The sequence below is a fragment of the Agelaius tricolor genome, unplaced genomic scaffold (assembly GCF_023055355.1).
Source record: "Agelaius tricolor isolate 1412-34295 unplaced genomic scaffold, bAgeTri1.0.p SCAF_5, whole genome shotgun sequence".
Lineage (NCBI taxonomy): Eukaryota > Metazoa > Chordata > Aves > Passeriformes > Icteridae > Agelaius > Agelaius tricolor.
The window spans coordinates 7,420,921-7,438,302 of record NW_027269265.1 but is presented as its reverse complement, the minus strand read 5'-3'; the positions used below and the strand labels follow the sequence as shown (position 1 = coordinate 7,438,302).

General features: G+C 40.7%; 1 protein-coding gene across 1 annotated transcript in view; it reads left to right on the top strand.

Moving 5' to 3' along the window:
* ESR2 (estrogen receptor 2) overlaps positions 1 to 17,382 on the top strand; it is a 42,898-nt gene that overhangs the window by 11,175 nt on the left and 14,341 nt on the right. Inside the window, exons 3-5 of the mRNA XM_071426260.1 lie at positions 4,076 to 4,251; positions 7,445 to 7,561; positions 16,491 to 16,790. Coding sequence (XP_071282361.1) covers positions 4,076 to 4,251; positions 7,445 to 7,561; positions 16,491 to 16,790 — 593 coding nt within the window. The remainder of the gene's footprint in view (positions 1 to 4,075; positions 4,252 to 7,444; positions 7,562 to 16,490; positions 16,791 to 17,382) is intronic.

Genomic DNA, 17,382 nt, shown 5'->3' with positions numbered 1-17,382 from the left:
GAAAAACAAAATGATGCAAAAAAACTGCACTAGAATCAGTCAGGATGTGTGTGTGAGTGTGTTGTTTGTTTGTTTGTTTGTTTTTATTGTATTTCTGAAATGAGATTTTTTTTCCCCAACACCTCCTTAGAGTACTATACATCAACACAGAGCATTACAAATACCTTCAGGGTGGGAACAGTTTACATTGCATAAAGAAAAGTTCAAGACTGCTAGATAGATACTATTTTCTGTAACAAAATTAATTTTGTTCTGGCAGATTAAGTCCTTTGAGTGAAAGAGGTAAATGTTAATTCTTTTTGCCTTTTCATACAATATTGTTTGAATTCATTTTTACCCAGATTTTTTTTTTCTGCTTCTAATAGATGTAAAGGCTTTTTGTTAACTTGAAATTCAAGGGAAATATTTTTCTTTGCTTTTTGGCTTTAGTATAAGCGGTCACACAGCAGCATGCATCACGTTAAAAGGGGGCTGCTGCTGAAAAAGCCTGACTTTGTTTCTTGTTGCTGTTCCCAACTGACTTTGTAAAGTTGTTGTGAAGAGCAGAGTCACAGGCTAAACTTTCAGCTGACAAGAAACTCTGTTTGCCAAACCACATTCTTGTTCTGCACATTTACTCATATTGCAAACCCTAACCACGGTCTGGATCATCAGCTGATGAAACTGCTCCATTCTTGGGCACACATTTGTTGGGTGGATAAAAGCTCAGGGGCTGCAGGTGCTGTTCCTGCTTCAGCAGCTGGATCTTTATTCATGGGCCTCCTTATTTAACTTCAGCAGTCATTTGGAGCATGAAAAATAGTGTGTCCTGGGAGCAGTTTTAGTCCATGGTTAATAAAGGATTTGTGCTATTTTTGAGACTTCCCACACTCCTTCTGCAATGGGTGGGCTTTATGGAGTGCAAATATGCTCTCGGTGCAAGTGTGTGGATTGGGAAATATTCTTTGGGTATTTACATACAGAAGAATTCCCCAAGCAGCTTTGATGTGAACAGGGGTCACATCCAAACTCTTTCCACTTTGGTTAAGGTTCCAAAACTTTGGCAACCCTGGGAAGCTTAGGGTTTGAAGCTGTCCAGATGTTAGGACAGCAGGTGGAATAACCCAGGAGCAAGAGCATCCTGTCTGATGCTCTGCAGTGCCCCCTCCAGAACAGACCAGAAGGGAAGCTGAACCTGTCCCATTGGACAGGTTATTAAATATTTAAATATTAAAATATTTAACGAATCATTTAAATAAATAAGTCATCAGCTATTTATATAGATATATAAGGACTATTACTTATGCAGCTGATGATGACCTAACTTAGAGAATCAAGAAATTCTGGAGTATAACCTCTTCTTCACAGAATGGTTTGAATTGAAAGGTGTCTTAAAGACCATCGAACCCTTCTGCCATGGACAGGGACACCTTCCTCTAGACCAGGTTGCTCAGAGTACAAGGATGACCAGGAGAAAATCAGTGATTTATTACTTTAAGTGAAGTCCTAATTCCTTTCTAAAAAGGTATTATTTCTATATAGAACCCAGCATCCTAAAATAGAGAGGAGTACTAGGAGGTGTAAAGTGATACATCTTTCACCATGTGGTTCCTCTGTGGCCACCAGGGTACATCCCCTGTTTTCCTGCATCCTTTGGTGCAGGAGCAGGGTGGGCATCCTTCCAACCACCTCCAGCTCACCTGCAGGCCCTGGCAGCTCATTCCTCTGCTGAGCATCCCGGGGTGCCCCAGTCCCACAGCAGCTGGGACATGGTCTCTACCCCCAGTGGGGCTGCCCTCTCTGGATTGCCCTGTGTGTGGAAATGCTGCTGGAGCAGCAGAGTCTCAGGGTATGGGAGTTTACCTGGAAGCCCTGGCTGTTTGCAGGCTCTGTAGCCCACACAGACAGACAAACTGATGGGTTTGAGCCTCCTGGTGTGAGGCTGCAGCTGCCACAGATGAGTGGCCCTGGTGCTGCTTGGCCTGCAGCAGGAATTTGTTCCAGATGGTTCTGCTGTGTGCCAGCTGTTTGCCTGGAGTCTGAGGAAGCATTGCAGCTTGCTTGTGTGCAGGGTCGCTGTTGTTAAACTTCTAAGCAGGGAAAGAAAGTGTTTTGTAAAATACACTTGTCATGACTGGGAGGTAAAAACCAACAATCCTCACCCAGGTGTTGTGGTGTGTGTTTTTTCTTTATTTTCATCCATAACCTCAGTGTTTTATCAAGGGCAATAAACATTGATCTCCACAGCATACCAATCAGTCACAGAGAGGCTCTCCAGCTGATTTTGAGCCTCTTCTGACCCTCACAATTGGGTAACATTTCCCAAGTAAAGCTTAAAAATGTACCTCTTTTATTAATGTGAAACACCAAATTACTTTTGCTTCCAAATACAGGGGAATAGGAAGGAATAGGAATGCTCTTCCCTTCTTTGATTAGCAGCAATTTAGGCATGTGTGATACAGCCCCCCCTCACTGGCATTCCCAGCATGGCACAGAGGGAAATAACTCAGAGATTCACCAACCCATTAACGAGGTGTGTGTGTAATCAAAGACCCAGCTCATTAAATCCTTAAACACTCCTCTGCCCTGCTATAGCTGAATGAATTAACATTGAAAAAAAATCTCTCAGTGACTTAATTGTACAACAAATATTAAGATATTTCTGTTTTGAAATTTGCTCCAAGAAGCACCTTTTCCTCCTTTCCAAATTTTTCACCAGGAAATTAGAGCACGTTCTCCTCAAAAACTTATGAGCTTGATGATTTTCAGTTGGCATGTGGGTATGTTTGTCCTTACCTCCTGTCATGAAACCAGCACAAAATCTACTTTTAATATACTAGTTAAAGGCTCTTTGACAGCACTTTCAGCATGTTTCCACTCTTTTGTTTAAACTTGCACTTGTTCTGTAGAAGTCATAAAACCATGTTACCTGCTGTCTTATCCCAACTGGTTTTTCTTCTCCTCCCTAATCCTGGAAGGTTGGATGAGGAAAATTCTAGAGTTCTGAAGTTCTGCCTCTATGCTTGAATTTATACCTATAAGTTGACTATACACCATTCCTTTTCTCAAACTCTGAGCTGCTCAGAGTTTGCACATGACACTCTTTTCTCTCTGTCTAGAAATTGTATTGACCCTGAAAGCACAGTGTGCAAAACCCACCAAGAAAATGAGGTCCAGATAAAAAGGATACAATGGATGTTCTTCCTGTACCTAAGCCCTATGTTACTGATAATCTAAGCTCCTTTCCTCTTTTGTTTGTTTACAGGATCTTGGTGTCAGGAATTGGCTGGTTTTTCTTGGTTTTTCCTGTTTTAATTTTAATCCCTTCATTAAGAATAGTTCCTGTATGTTGGAGTTATTTGCAACACTTCAGGGATATCTATATCTTACTAATTCAGATAAAGAAACAATTTTTTTAACATATGGAAGTATTTTATTAATTGTGTTTCTTCATTCTTCTTGTATTCAGACTTCTGTTTAGCATTAGGGTGATCAACATGGGCTGTCACCTTGAGCAGAAAACATCATGAGCTGATCTTGTAGGCTGAGATTCACACCCCAGTTATTTGTCTGCAGAATGTCATTGAATGAGTTAAGCCTCATGTAAAGGATGAAGCACTTGGGAATGGATGTGTGTTGTAATTTTGCCTTACTAACAGGACAAAGAAACTGCAGCTCTGTTCATTGTAGCATTTATAATACCAGTCTGAGCTGTCTGAGTTCTCCTTTTCCATGTGAAGCTCTCAAGAGTCAAAATCCACTTGGTTCACAAATTCCTGGACTTGCATATTTCCAATAATTCTTCAAGACCCATCAGCATTCTGTATGATTTTTCTCAGGGTTCATGTGATTGCTTCAGCAGCAGTCCAGGTTTATGCCTAAATCCTTCTAGTGTGTCATCACTGGGATCAGACTACAAGCTTTAAATGCTTTATCTTGTCAGAAAAGGCTTAGCAGTGTTTCACACTATCCTGTGTTCAGGAACGTGAAGACTCTATAGAGAGAGAATAGAAGACAATGAAAAAATTATGAAACTCTTTGCAGTGCAGTTTAAATTTTTCCTCTTTTATAACATATGTTTTTTCTCTTCTATCAGAGAAACATTAAAAAGAAAAACTAATGGCAATGACTGTACAAGCCCAATTGCAAATAACCCTGGCTCAAAAAAGGATGCCCACTTCTGTGCAGTCTGCAGTGACTATGCTTCAGGATACCACTATGGGGTCTGGTCCTGTGAAGGCTGCAAAGCATTTTTTAAAAGAAGCATTCAAGGTAGGACAAACAGGTTTTGATAATTTGCTTAAATAAATTGTTTCATGTGACCAGAGGCTGCAGCAGTTGACCTAGTAATGAGCTGCTCTGAAATCCTGGTGTCTGGTGCTCCATGCTGAAAATAGAGCAACACATGATTTGTCTGTTTTATCTCTTGGCTCTGATGTTATCAAGATCTGGAAATGTTACAGAGTGAGGAATTGATTTCTTTAGAGAAGAGGTGGAATGCATAGCACAGTGAGGCCCTGCAGCCTGGGATGGCACTGCAGACATGTGGATCTGATGGGAGTTGGTGGCCCAGTTTAATTGTAGTAATTGAGAATTAGCTGTCATAGGCACAGTAAGAGTAGGCAATTATCTGGAGACTTTGCTTGCTGAGAGCTCTTCTTGACAAGAGTTCATTGCCTGGAGCTGTTGAGTCACAGTGTACAGTATCTACACACTGTGGAGGATGGAAAAATATGTGTAGCAAATATCAGGTACTAACCTGATTATCATTAATACTTAGCTCTCCACCCCTCAGAGCCTGCACTGCAGTACCTCTTACCCTGCCAGCCCTCTCTAAGACTTCCACTTCCATGTTTAAATTCTTAAATATTTGGTATTTAGTTCAAGTTTGCTGCATGGCTGCAGTGTGAATTAAGTGTGGGGCTCCACATTTGCTGTCACAGCCAGTGGAAGTCACACAGGCACTGTACTGCAGCTTTGGGCACTTAGTTTCTTTAACCTTGGCCCAGTTATCCTGATCTTTGCCCTCATCTCAGGTCATTTGGTGGAAAATCATTTCTATTGACATTGGCTGCTACACGTGGATACCAATGCAGAAAGTCCTGCTGCTGTTTGATCTTTACTGTTCCTCTCCCACTTCTGCCTGCAGAGCCTTTAGGAATCTTCAGGTATTTTCTTTTTGCTCAGTATGGCAGAGATGGTGCCAGTAGGAGAATCAAATTTAAGTCAGAACTTTGTTTTTCCTTTTCAATTTATTGTGCAGGTTCTGCACAGGTGAATAGCAATTTCTACAAGCTGGTGCAAGTATTGTGAATTTCTAAAATAATTGAAGAGACCTTTGTGTCCAGTTTGTCACAAATGGAGACTGAATTTGATCTCAAGGTGTTTTCTGTCAAGTCAATGCTTTGCCTGCTCTGTGTTGCTCACATGTACTTGGGCCACCAGCAAGTTTCCCACTGTGTTTTTTTGTACACCTCAGTGTACCCTGTCAGGTAATGGTGTTTGTAATTCAAATGAAAGAGTAAAAAAGGCACATAAAATAAAGCCAGTTCTTGGCATAAAACACTTATCAAGCACTCAGTTGCAATGCCTGTTATGCAGGATATTGTGGATTAAAATAAAAGATTTCTGGGCCTGCCATAGAGCAAAATGTTGGCCTTATTAATGAGATTAAAATTAGAAGTATGACTGAGCAACTGTGTGTGGTCTCCTTGGCTTGTCTGAGTTTGTAGTGTAGTCTGTCCCACATCACTGAACATCTGCCTGCAAGTTAAATTATCCCAAGGCCTCAGGAGTTTTAAAACACTTTATAGTCCTGTGTGCAACAGAGAGCTTTTTCCTCCTCTCCCTCCATGTTGTGTGAAGAGTAAGAAACAGTAATTTGTTTTTCAGTCATATCTGCCAGTAAGAAATGGGAGAAACTGTAACGTGATCTTTTCTTTTTAAAATTGTGAGTTCAAACATTCAAGGTTAAAATAATTCTAATTTTCTATGGCAATAGTCACAATGATTCAGTTAAATAACTACTCTTGTGGACATGAACTCTTGGCTTTTCACCAAGTGAAAAAAAAACAATCACTCTAGTAGCTGTATTTTTGTCTGATCTTATTCTTGGTTGGGGAAAAAAAACCAAACCCAAACCAATTGAAAAAGCAGCCTGGGAGAAAAGATGTTAAGAAAAGTAAATGAGTGAATATTTTTTGCATCCTTTGGCAATTGCTGCAAGAGATAGTTCCACTATTTGGCAGGAGATGCTTCAACTGTATTTACACCAGGAGTGTACCCAAGTCCAGTTTACAGTAATAAACCTTTGGACCAGATTATTGATTAATGAACTACAGTAACCTAAAGGGGTTTGGGTGGGAACGAGGTGATATGGGAAAGAATAAGAAGACAACAAAAGAGGCTGCCATGAAAACTGATGAAAGTAAGATAAACACTTGTCCAGAATATCTAAAACTTACACCCTCTCCTTGTGCTTTTCTTTGTAGTTACAGGATGCATTATTTCATACCAGTCTGCTTTTATTACCAGTCTGCTTTTATCTTGGCCTTTTCTTTTTTTTTTTTGTTAACTTTGGTCCAGGGTCAATCCTCCAAAGGCTTCTTCATTCCTGGAACTCACACGTCAGAGTTCAGTAAATAGAGCTGTAGTTTACTTAAATCTTTGCAGGACTGAAGCTGCTCTTTTCAAGTCTGCTGAGGAAAAAAAAAAAAAGAAAATCTGGTATCTGTGGTGGTGCTTGCAGGGGTCCCAGGATGAGGGAAGAGATGAGAATCTTGACTCCATGTTTCAGAAGGCTGATTTATTATTTTATTATATATATTATATTAAAAGAAAATGATATATTTGAACTATACTAAAAGAATAGAAGAAAGGATTTCATCAGAAGGCTAGCAAGGAATAGAAAAGGAATGAAATGATAATAAAATCTTGTGACTGCTCACAGCCTCGACACAGGTGGCTGTCACTGGTCATCAAGTAAAAACAATTTCACATGCTGGGTAAACAATTCTCCAAATCACATTCCAAAGCAGCAAAACATGGAGAAGCTGAAGCTTCTCAGGAGAAAAGATCCTAGCAAAATGATTTTTCATAAAATATATCTCTGACAGGTATCTGCCAGCTACAGACTCCTAATATATAGTACGGAATTGGAGGTTGGGAACAAATTTCCACAAGAGTGTATGTTTCATTTTCAAAAAATGAGTTGGTTTTAGAAGGTGCTTGGTTATCTGACAGTCACCTCTATAAAGCTGAGTAATGATGTCTGGTTAATTTTGAGGCCACAGGCTGATGTTTAAAATATAGGACAAATACTCATTTTCGCATCAGTTGAATTAATGGAGCTTAGATATATGCACACAAAAAAGCTGAGTTGTTTCAAATCAAGAGAACATCCCTGATTTGGGAAATGACCAAGATGGTTGGAGATGTTAAATTTTCCCTTCTTGCCCTGCTGCAGGACACAATGATTACATCTGCCCAGCCACCAACCAGTGCACGATAGACAAAAACCGGCGCAAGAGCTGCCAGGCGTGCCGGCTGCGGAAATGCTACGAAGTGGGGATGATGAAATGCGGTGAGTTTGGCATGGCTGTGTTCTTAGCTGGGGTTTTGCTGGTTTTGGCTTTTTCTTCCCCTCAGCCGATTCTGCATCTTGTTTCCCTTGGAATGCCAGGAAGGTACAACAACTAAAGCAAGGTTTTGTAGGAAGGAATGAACTGATTCTTAAAGCTGAAGAAGACTTGTCATTTTCCAACCTGTGGGAAGGGGCAAGGTGTAGGTTAAGAGTGAAAATCATATGACCTTTGCAGAGCTTTGGGGAGGCAAGCTACTTCCACGCCATGCAGAATGGGAAATAAAGAGCTGCTGCTTCCAGAACCTTCCAGAGCCAGCCTATGCTCATGTGAGGTAAAGGAGCCTGTGCTGTGCTCTGCTGCTTGGATGCACTGCAGGAGCAGCAGTGTCACATCACAGCAATAGTTAATTAACACAGCATTCCACCGCTGATGGTGGCAAGAGTGGGTGCCTCAGGGGGAGAGTAGGAATGAGAGCAGCACCTACATGGAACTCCTGCTCTCAGCTCTCAGCTTACAAAAATTACTGGCTGGGGACATTAGCAGAATGACAGATTTTTATAGTAGAGGAAATGTATTGTATTAGAATATCTGTATGGAGGCTTTGCCCCAGAGGTCCCGGTTGCCCTTGATGGGCTGCAGCTGCGATGTCCTTAATTGGGCTGCAGCTGTGACCAATGAAGATAACTGGGATAAAAGGGGGTGGGTTAGCCAGTCAGGGAGAGCCTTGGAGGAGCCCTGACCTGAGAGAGAACAGCATGCAGAAGAAGGAGTCAGTGAAGATCTGCAGCCATGAGAATACACCAAGGAAGTATGGACTTTAGAAACCTGATAACAACAATATGGGACTCTAGAAATAATAGAACAACAACAGATTTTCCCTCCTTTGTCCCTCTTTTTAACCCTACAAAGGCTACATCTACAACATTCCTCGGCAGTTTGGCCACCCATCCTGGGAGGGACCAGCTCTTTGGTTGCCAGGCTTTTGTGGGGGCCTTGGTGGGACAGTGAGGGGAAGGCATTGGGAGGACAGTTCCTTTTTGTGAACAAGCTGTCTTCAGGTGATGCCCCACAGCTCTTCCACCAAAAGAAATAGAGAACCACCACTGTTTGTCATTGCACCACTCAGAATTATCCAGCCTTTTTTTTTATCCCTATCTTGTACTTACAGCAATGTGACTTCGATGCAGTTGATCATTTATAGATGAGATTTTCAAGGTTAGTTTTAAGAAGAAAATTTTTTGAGAAATGTTTCAATCTAATGTATGTTTACAGTCAAGATTTGCTGTTTCTTATAGATTCCCCAATGTATGTAATAGAAACAGGCTGGGAAAATAACCCATAAGAACACTGGAGTGCACAGGAGAAGGTCCCTGTGCTTGGCTCTCTATGATTTGCAGGCATGCATCTTGTTTCATCCCATTTAATGCAGATACCTATTTCTGTTTCAAAGCTAGACACCATTTTCATCCTCCCACAGCTTTGATCTGCAGACTGTTTGCATAATATTACTTCTTTCTCTAGGAACACTGTTTGGAATTTCAGCCTGCATTTATTGCTGAACAATTAATGTCCATTTTTTCTTGCAACAACATTGTCTTTTACCATAGAGGCTCCTCTTGTTGTTAACAGCCTGATTTTGTTTAAGGACTGCATCATATCCCCTCACAACCTTTGTTTTAGTTGGCTAAATAAAGCAAGAAAACTTCTCCTCTTGCAAAATAGGAAAGTAGATGAATCTGGAAATCATCAGATTGTCCCTCCACCTGCTCCAAGCTGAGATAACCCAATTTGCACTTGGATGCCCAGAATCATGGACAGCATTCTGGTGGCTCTCCTCACTGCAGTTGCACTGACACATTTCTGTGGCTGCAGGAGCTTCCCTCTGCTCACACCCAGGATCCTATTTGCCTTTTCCAAGGTAACATCATGCTGGCAGTTCATAATCACTCCATGATCTGTTGTGACTGCAGTCACCCCGTTCATTTCTAGCTGACAACTCCCAGAGCAGAACTGAAATTTCAACTGTTCCTTGAATTATTTTTGTACTCCTCAAGTACATTTAGTTTCTTCTGCTCAAGTCAGAGGCTTCTTTCCATGTGAAGCTCCTGTCTTTTCCTGCAGTGATAGTCCATCTCAACTTTGTGGTGTTTGGTCTTACCTGCAGCAAGGAAAGCCTTATGCCTGCAAATAAGATTCCTTTCAAAACCTTTCTGAATGGTGCCACTGTCTTTTGGTCGTTTTTATGACTCAGAATTTTGCTCAAAGTTTTTCAATGGAGGTTTCTAGGAAGCCTCAGTTGTGGAGTTGGAAAGGCTGGGTAAAGATTGATTCCATAATGATATTATAAGGTAGACCTCCACAATGCTTGCCTTTAATGAATCCTTTTATTCTAGCTGTCCAGAAAGTCCTCATGTGATTAGACCTCACAGGCACTGTGGTATTACAAGTAATAGATTATGGTATGCACTTTTGTCCTCGCCTGTGTTCCCTTGAATTTTGTCACATGATGAAAAACATGTTTTTTCTACCATAATGATTGTCTGCAGGACATTGATGACTATGCCAGACAAAAAAAAAAAAAAAAAAAAAAAAGAAGACAGATTGAAACTATAACTGAAAAAAAACCAAACCTGTATTTTTAAATAATTAGTTTTTTTTAATAGTAGCACTAAAGCTTGAAACTCTCAAGAATTTAATTTGAGAATCTGAACAATTTATTTTCAGAAAAAAGAACATAAAAATTACTCAGAACTGTCTGAGTCACCTGATGAGTTAAGTGGCAGCTGTGAGTAATGCTGGTGTATGGACACATGGTGACAGACATTTAAAGCAGACAGATTTGAAGGCAGTATTTCTTGCATGAGGTGTAAATGCCATTTCCTACAAACCAGTGTGATTATCTCTCAGACATTTTCTCACAAGACTCGTGCTTTAATAAAAACTTTTTATTGTAGGAAGCCATAAAAGAGAACGCTTTGTTTTTAATGAAGGCTTTTCTGCATCTCTGCTCCTTTCTGAGGTCACTTAGAGAAAGGATTGGTTCACATCTGCTAAAGCCCTGGATGGGATGGAATGGCTTGTGAGTGCTTTTTTGCTCAGTGGAGACTTGTGTTCAGCAGAAGTGATAAAAGAAGTTCAATTGCCACTTTGTAGTTTGAGAGCTCTTCATAAAATCTCTGCACCATTCCCATCATAACTTTACATCCTCACTTTGGATATTATCAATAGACAACTTGAGAGAAAACACACACTTATGAACTTGTTTAAAACAAGGTTGTGTGCCTAAATCTGATTAAGCAGTACAGGCCATCTTCCATGCAGTAGGAGAAGGCAGAAAAGTGTTGCTCTACAGCTTCTTGGTCTGAAATTCTCTTGGATGTCATCACTCTCAGAAATGTTAAGTCAGCCCAACAAGCCACAGGTATTTTGGTGGAGGCCAGCTTGGGATGCTTTGTGTTAAGGTGATACTGGATTTTCTTATGAAATATAGAAAATGTTCATATATCATATGAAAATATTCATATATCACTGCCAAAAGCGCATGGGTTGTGGACGTTGCATCTGCCAATTCCTCTGCAGGAAATCTACATTCCCTGCTGTTCCAAACAAGGAAGCTACTGCTAAAGTTTGGCAGTAGGACTCTTAACAGTGGTAGAAAAATAATTAACAAAAAAATTGCACTATCATTAGGAACAAAGAAAACAGAACAATTGCAGTAAACTCTGCCCAGAAAACTTGAATAAACCAGACCAGGATAAAACTGATCTTCCCTTGGAACCTTCTGGTGTTTGCCTGGGGAGCTGAAATGGACTTGGACTGTTTGTCAAAGGCAGTGAAGAAGAGGGGAGTTGCTTCACCACTTTTCACTCTTGGAGCAGATATGCCCTGCTTTGCTTTTTGTTTGCTTCCTGAGGCTCAAATAGATCTTCTTTCCCAAGGAGTTTTCAGTTTCCCTGACTTTTATTTCCCTCCTCTGCACTGCTCCTGTATCTTTTTCCCCACGTGTCTGTTCTCAGCATGTTGAAATTGTTCCAAAGGTAAAGCTCCTTTCAGCCCTGAGTGAGGAGGCTGAGAGGCCACACTCAAGTGGTGGAGAGATGCTGCTCTTGAATCATTTGACAAGTTTGCAGGAAGGAAAACAGATTTCTCTGTGGGCTGGTCCAGGATTTGGTCCTCTCTCCTGTGTGTGGCTGCTGTGTGCAGCTGACATACTCTAAAGTACTTTTCACACAGAAAATAAGTGGGGACAAAATGTTTCAAGACACTCTCTGGACATCAGATGTATTAATTGAATTTCAGCTTTTGTAGCAATCACTAAAATTTCAGCTCACATTCTCATGTGCACACAGGCAGACAGCAGCTCCTTTGTCACTGGCTCTACTCTTGAGAATTCAACTGGAGAGTCTGCTCTGGAGTATGTACTCACTGGAACATTTGCATTTGCTTTGAAAGGTGACTGGAGTGATCATGATTTACCAGTGTGTACTGGAGCAGGTTTACACTCACAGTCTTTCAAAAACTGACTCTAAAATACCCAGTAGAAGGATCTGCAGTTGCTACAGAACTGGTTAGTTTTATGAGCCATTGCCCGGGACCAAAATCAGTACGAAGGGCAGCATGCCATGTAACTGCCTACCATATCAGACAGCATTTGTGATTTTCAGGGAATTTGCAAAGCTTGAAAAATTGTGTGTTTCACTGCCAGTAATACCTGCTGTGGCTGAGTGAACAACAGGCTCATTTTAATGACTTTTTTCAATGTGCCTCACTTCTTATATCTTGGGGTCATTTACTCATGGTCCATGGTGCTGCAGCTCAAGGTCTTGCCCTTGGTCCAGCATTCTCAGCTGAATACAGCAATTTTCTTGCACAAAATAGCTGTAGATAAGGAGAGTGTGGTAGGAAGAATGAGAGATTTGATCATTTTGCACTTCTGCAATTGCCTGAATTACCTTTATAGAAATGAATATTAGATATTAAGAACAGTTAGGGAATTTGTAGTAAAGTCAAAGATAGCCCCTAATCTGAGAAACTGTATTTTATTTCTCTGCCTTTACACACATTGATCCACATCTCTATATCTGCTTAAGGAAAACATTAGGCTAGTCAATAATTATTTATAATATGTAGTTTTATAAACAGTTATACATGTCTGTAGTATGCTAATACAGATATAGAAGTAAAATTTCTTGGTCCTTCCTAAACTTTGGATTTGAATAGAAAGAAAAGAAGTTCCTTTATGTTGTTGAAAGCTGTTGTTTTAACTGGAAAGACTGGTGTTTTCTGCCGTGTCAGCTGACTAGAAAGTTTAAATGTAGCTTTCTTTTACTTTAAATGCAAGCAGAAAAAATTAGAAAGTATTAATAAATGGTACATCTTTTAAGTATCTTTTATGCACTCTGCTTGGTCATCCAGCCCACTTCTCCTTTGGCAATATATGGTGAATAAAAACCACCACAAATAACTCAGAATCTGCTTTGGCTGGGTTTTTCCCCACCTTGTTTTTGTCATCAGTTCTATTTTCTTTAGCAGCAAGTTTTTTATGCAGAAATGCAATACTCCTAGTCTGGCTTTCTGCACTGGTAATGTTATTATAGAAATTTGGTAAATGTTTTAAATTGAGCATATTTTATATAATTAATTGGTTATATAAGAAACTCAGTTAAATAACATAATTCAGTTAAATAAGTTACAGTTAAAGTTCAGTTAAATAAAAAATAAATAAGTTCAGTTAAATAAAAAGATTCAGTTAAATAACATAAAGTAATTTAAAGGGGTTTGTTAGTTCCTAGTAAGAACCCTCCACAAGTTGTGAGACCCTTAATACTCTCAAAATCATAACCTGATTGAATTATCTTTAGATGGAGCACTGAGTACAGCTGTGCAGATGGAAATTCTTCATGATTTTGTCAATTAGAACAGAATGCTGAAGTTCTTTTAAAATTGCTTTTAAATTTGATTTCTTTGATATTCATTAAAGTATCTACTCAATTATCTTTATGTTTATGTTTTCTGTATATTTATATAAGCTTAAATTTATATTTGTATAATATAAATATATTAGATAAATCTTATTTAAAGATCTTTACAACAGTGAATTTGAAAGGATAACTCAGATAACACATGTCACAGAGCATTTGGTATTTTTGCATAGCCCAAAAGAAAATTTTTACTCTATTCTACTTTTATTCCCTTTGCTATTTTTCTTGTTCTGTATTTCAAGGTGCCCCTGGGAAATGTGCTTCAGGTTTCTAAACAGTGAAAACAATGTTCTTTCTTTCTCTGTGGTTCTGGTCTCTCCCATGCTGTGGAGATCAGAGCCTTGCATCTCTGTAGGCAGAGCACCTGGTACCTGGGCATCTCCTCATCTGTCTCCAGCTGTACTCTCATTCCAGTTGCCTACTGCCCTCTCAGCCTTTACTTTTTGTCTTCCCTGATGGAAAATACATACTTTCTGTGCTTTACATGATTTCAGAACAGTCTGCAGCCCACTTTCAAAAAAAATTCTAGTATTTTTTGGAAGCTTACAAACCACTTCAAGATTTTCCTCTTGACCTTTGTGCATTAGTCAAGAAATGAGGCTTAGCACAGAGTTCACTACATTATCCAGGTGTCTTTGTAGAAAACAGTCTATGCCTTGGTGGCCTTTGACTCTCCTCAGGAAGGATTTGCCCAGACTGATGGTGGAAGAAATTGCTTTGTTACTTCTGTAGTTCTGCTGGGAACCTTTTTTTGGGTATTTTTATCATGTCTCGTTCCAGTCTACATAAGATAATGTCTCATGCTCTGTCTGTCTCTGCTGGCATGTTATCTTCCCTCAGTTGCTATTCATCTGCTCTGGCAGCTTCTAGCAGGTTGTCATTCGGCTAAACATTTGGTTCTACAAATTATTTATTTCCTTCAATCCATTATTTGTGCAAATTTCCTGTCTGCACTCAGCCCATTTCATCATACCCACATCCCTTTCAAAGTGGCAAACCCATCCTTTCTCCAAATGGTGCAGGCCTTAGGCTGGACCAGTTCCAAATGGCCTGTCCCACTTGGATGGCTCTGGGCCTGAAGTCTGTTCATCAAACCAGCTTTGCCTGTTGGGCTTCTCCAATCTCTTGGATTTCCAGGGAAAGAATGTTCTCCAATACTGAGAACTTCTTTAATGAGGACTTCTTTAATTTTCTCCTTGGTTACTGAACAGGCAGCCAGTGAGAGCCACGGACAACTGGAAGGTCCACACCCAAAAAGTCCTGGAAGACTCAGTTGGTCCTTATTCAGTCAGGTTGTTCCTGAGTGGCCTTTGCATCCACCCCTCCCACAGAGTGACCCAGGTGCTGTTTGGCAGCTGCTGAAGGTGTGACAGGACTATGGCCTGAAAGCCACCTCCACCTGAGGCTCCTCTGCCACATGAGCCTGAGTCTGCATTCACCCAGCATCTTATTTAGCAAGACAAAGCCTTGTCAACAGCATCTGAAATTAATTTTTTTGTGCTCCCACTTGCCCTTATTTTTAATTTGGCTTATGTTTGGACTTCTTTGCTAGCTGAAGCAGAACTATAGCTGAGTATTTTATTAATATTATGGTTTTGGAGAAGCTCTTAGACTCTTTCCCTGGAAGCTATGCAAAAACAGGTAACAGTGATGCTACTAATAACATTGACCAAGAATTGGACAATGTTTAGATTTGTCAGAACAAACAATTAATTAAATCTGGGAATGCAGAAGACTGCTCTTTGCAACAGAAATAGCCTTCTGCAGAGAGAGCTCCACACAGGGTGTTTGCTCTTAGTTGTAGATATTTGAATTCCCCTTGGAGAAATTCCTGCTGGCTTTTTGGGGCATGGAGAGAAAATGGGTTGAATCTTGGGAATCCCTGGCTGAACATCCAGCTAACTCTGAGGCCCAGCTGTGCTTGCTCCTGAGGCATTTAATCTGTAACCTGGCCCAGACTTTCAAGTTTTTTATTGCTCCAGATTATATATATAGCAAAATTTAAAATCAGCTATCTTTATTTGCCTTAAAGATCTGATTTATATCTTTTTGATGTCAATGGGAGTTTTCCACTGGACTTTTAAACTGAACTAACTGAGGTTCAAAACCAAACATTTTTAAACTTTATTTTTGTTTAGCAGAATAAATAAAACCCCTCAGCTGAAGTCAGCGGGGACAAGGTTAAGTCCATGCTGAATGTCCTAGAAACTTAATGTTCAATATTACAACAGCCAATATTAATGGGTTTTCCTACTTCTCCCCAAACATTTGTGTTGGGGCCCAGGACATTCCTCTGGCTGCCCCAGGTGATTGGAGACCTTGGCACAGAGCCAAAACCACCTGTGCCTTTGATTTTAGCCCATGGAAACAATTACCAACTTTGTGTGAAGATTTACAAGCCGCAAGAGTTTGACTAGAATGATAGTGAACTTGTCACAGGGTGAAAAAGTAGAATTTTGGGGTTTTAGAATGGAGGTTCAGGAGGCAAGATGGAAGAATCTGGGCCTGTCCTGTCCTTCTTCTTCTTCTTCTTGTCCTCCATCTTCTGCTGTGATGGTGACACTTTTTGATTGGTTTAGACTAGAGACAGACTGTCTAACATAGGTGATAAGTATTGGAAAATTATTGGTAAATAAATTACACGTAGTTCTTAGTATAAAAAGCTAACACCACCCCCAGGGCAGGCATTGTGGCACAACCCAACCTGCTGGACAGATATCAGCAGGTCAGAGAAAGAATGTAATAGGTAAGAAAAAACAAACAACCCTGAAAAGCAGAACCAACGAATCTCAACTTCTTCTTCAGTCGCGGGGCTGGGAAAAAAGAGACTTTCTAACACCTCGTGGGTCATCTCAACCACAGAAACCCGAGCCATTTGGTTTTACACAAGGGAGGAAAATTCTGTGGGGAAAAACTCTCCAATGCAACCGTGTGGTTCTCGTGGCAGGCTCAAGGAGAGAACGCTGCGGGTACCGGATCCTGCGGAGCCACCGCAGCGCCGAGGAGCGCGCGCATTGCCTGGGCAGGGCCAGGAGATACAACGAGGCGGCCACGCGGGTGAAGGAGATCCTGCTGAGCGCCCTCAGCCCCGAGCAGTTCGTGCTGACCCTGCTGGAGGCAGAGCCGCCCCACGTGCTGGTCAGCCGGCCCAGCAAGCCCTTCACCGAGGCCTCCATGATGATGTCCCTGACCAAGCTGGCAGACAAAGAGCTGGTGCACATGATCGGCTGGGCCAAGAAGATTCCTGGTGAGGAATTCAGGTTTGGTTTTGGCCAATGGTTGGGTTTGGTTTTGGCCAATGGTTGGGTTTGGTTTTGGCCAATGGTTGGGTTTGGTTTTGGTCAGTGGTTGGGTTTGGTTTTGGCCAATGGTTGGGTTTGGTTTTGGCCAATGGTTGGGTTTGGTTTTGGCCAATGGTTTGGTTGGTTTTGGTCAATGGTTGGGTTTGGTTTTGGTCAATGGTTGGGTTTGGTTTTGGTCAATGGTTGGGTTTGGTTTTGGTCAATGGTTTTACCCAGCAATGTGTCCTTCTCTGCTCTGACGTGACAGAGCAGCACAGTACATGCGTGGTATATGTGAAAAACGCCAGTCACTTGTTTTTTGAATTTTAAAAGTTTAATAGTAATAAAATTGCTATAAAAGTAGTAATATAATTAGGGTAACAAAAATTTGGACAATTAGGATTTAGGACAATAGGACACAATAAGAACAAAGAGTTACGGATGGTCTAAGTACCTTTTTCTGGGCAAAATAAGCCCAAAACATGACACCCATTAACAGAGGATTAACCCTTAAAAAAAATAGCCTGTTGCATATTCATACACCTCATACATGATGCA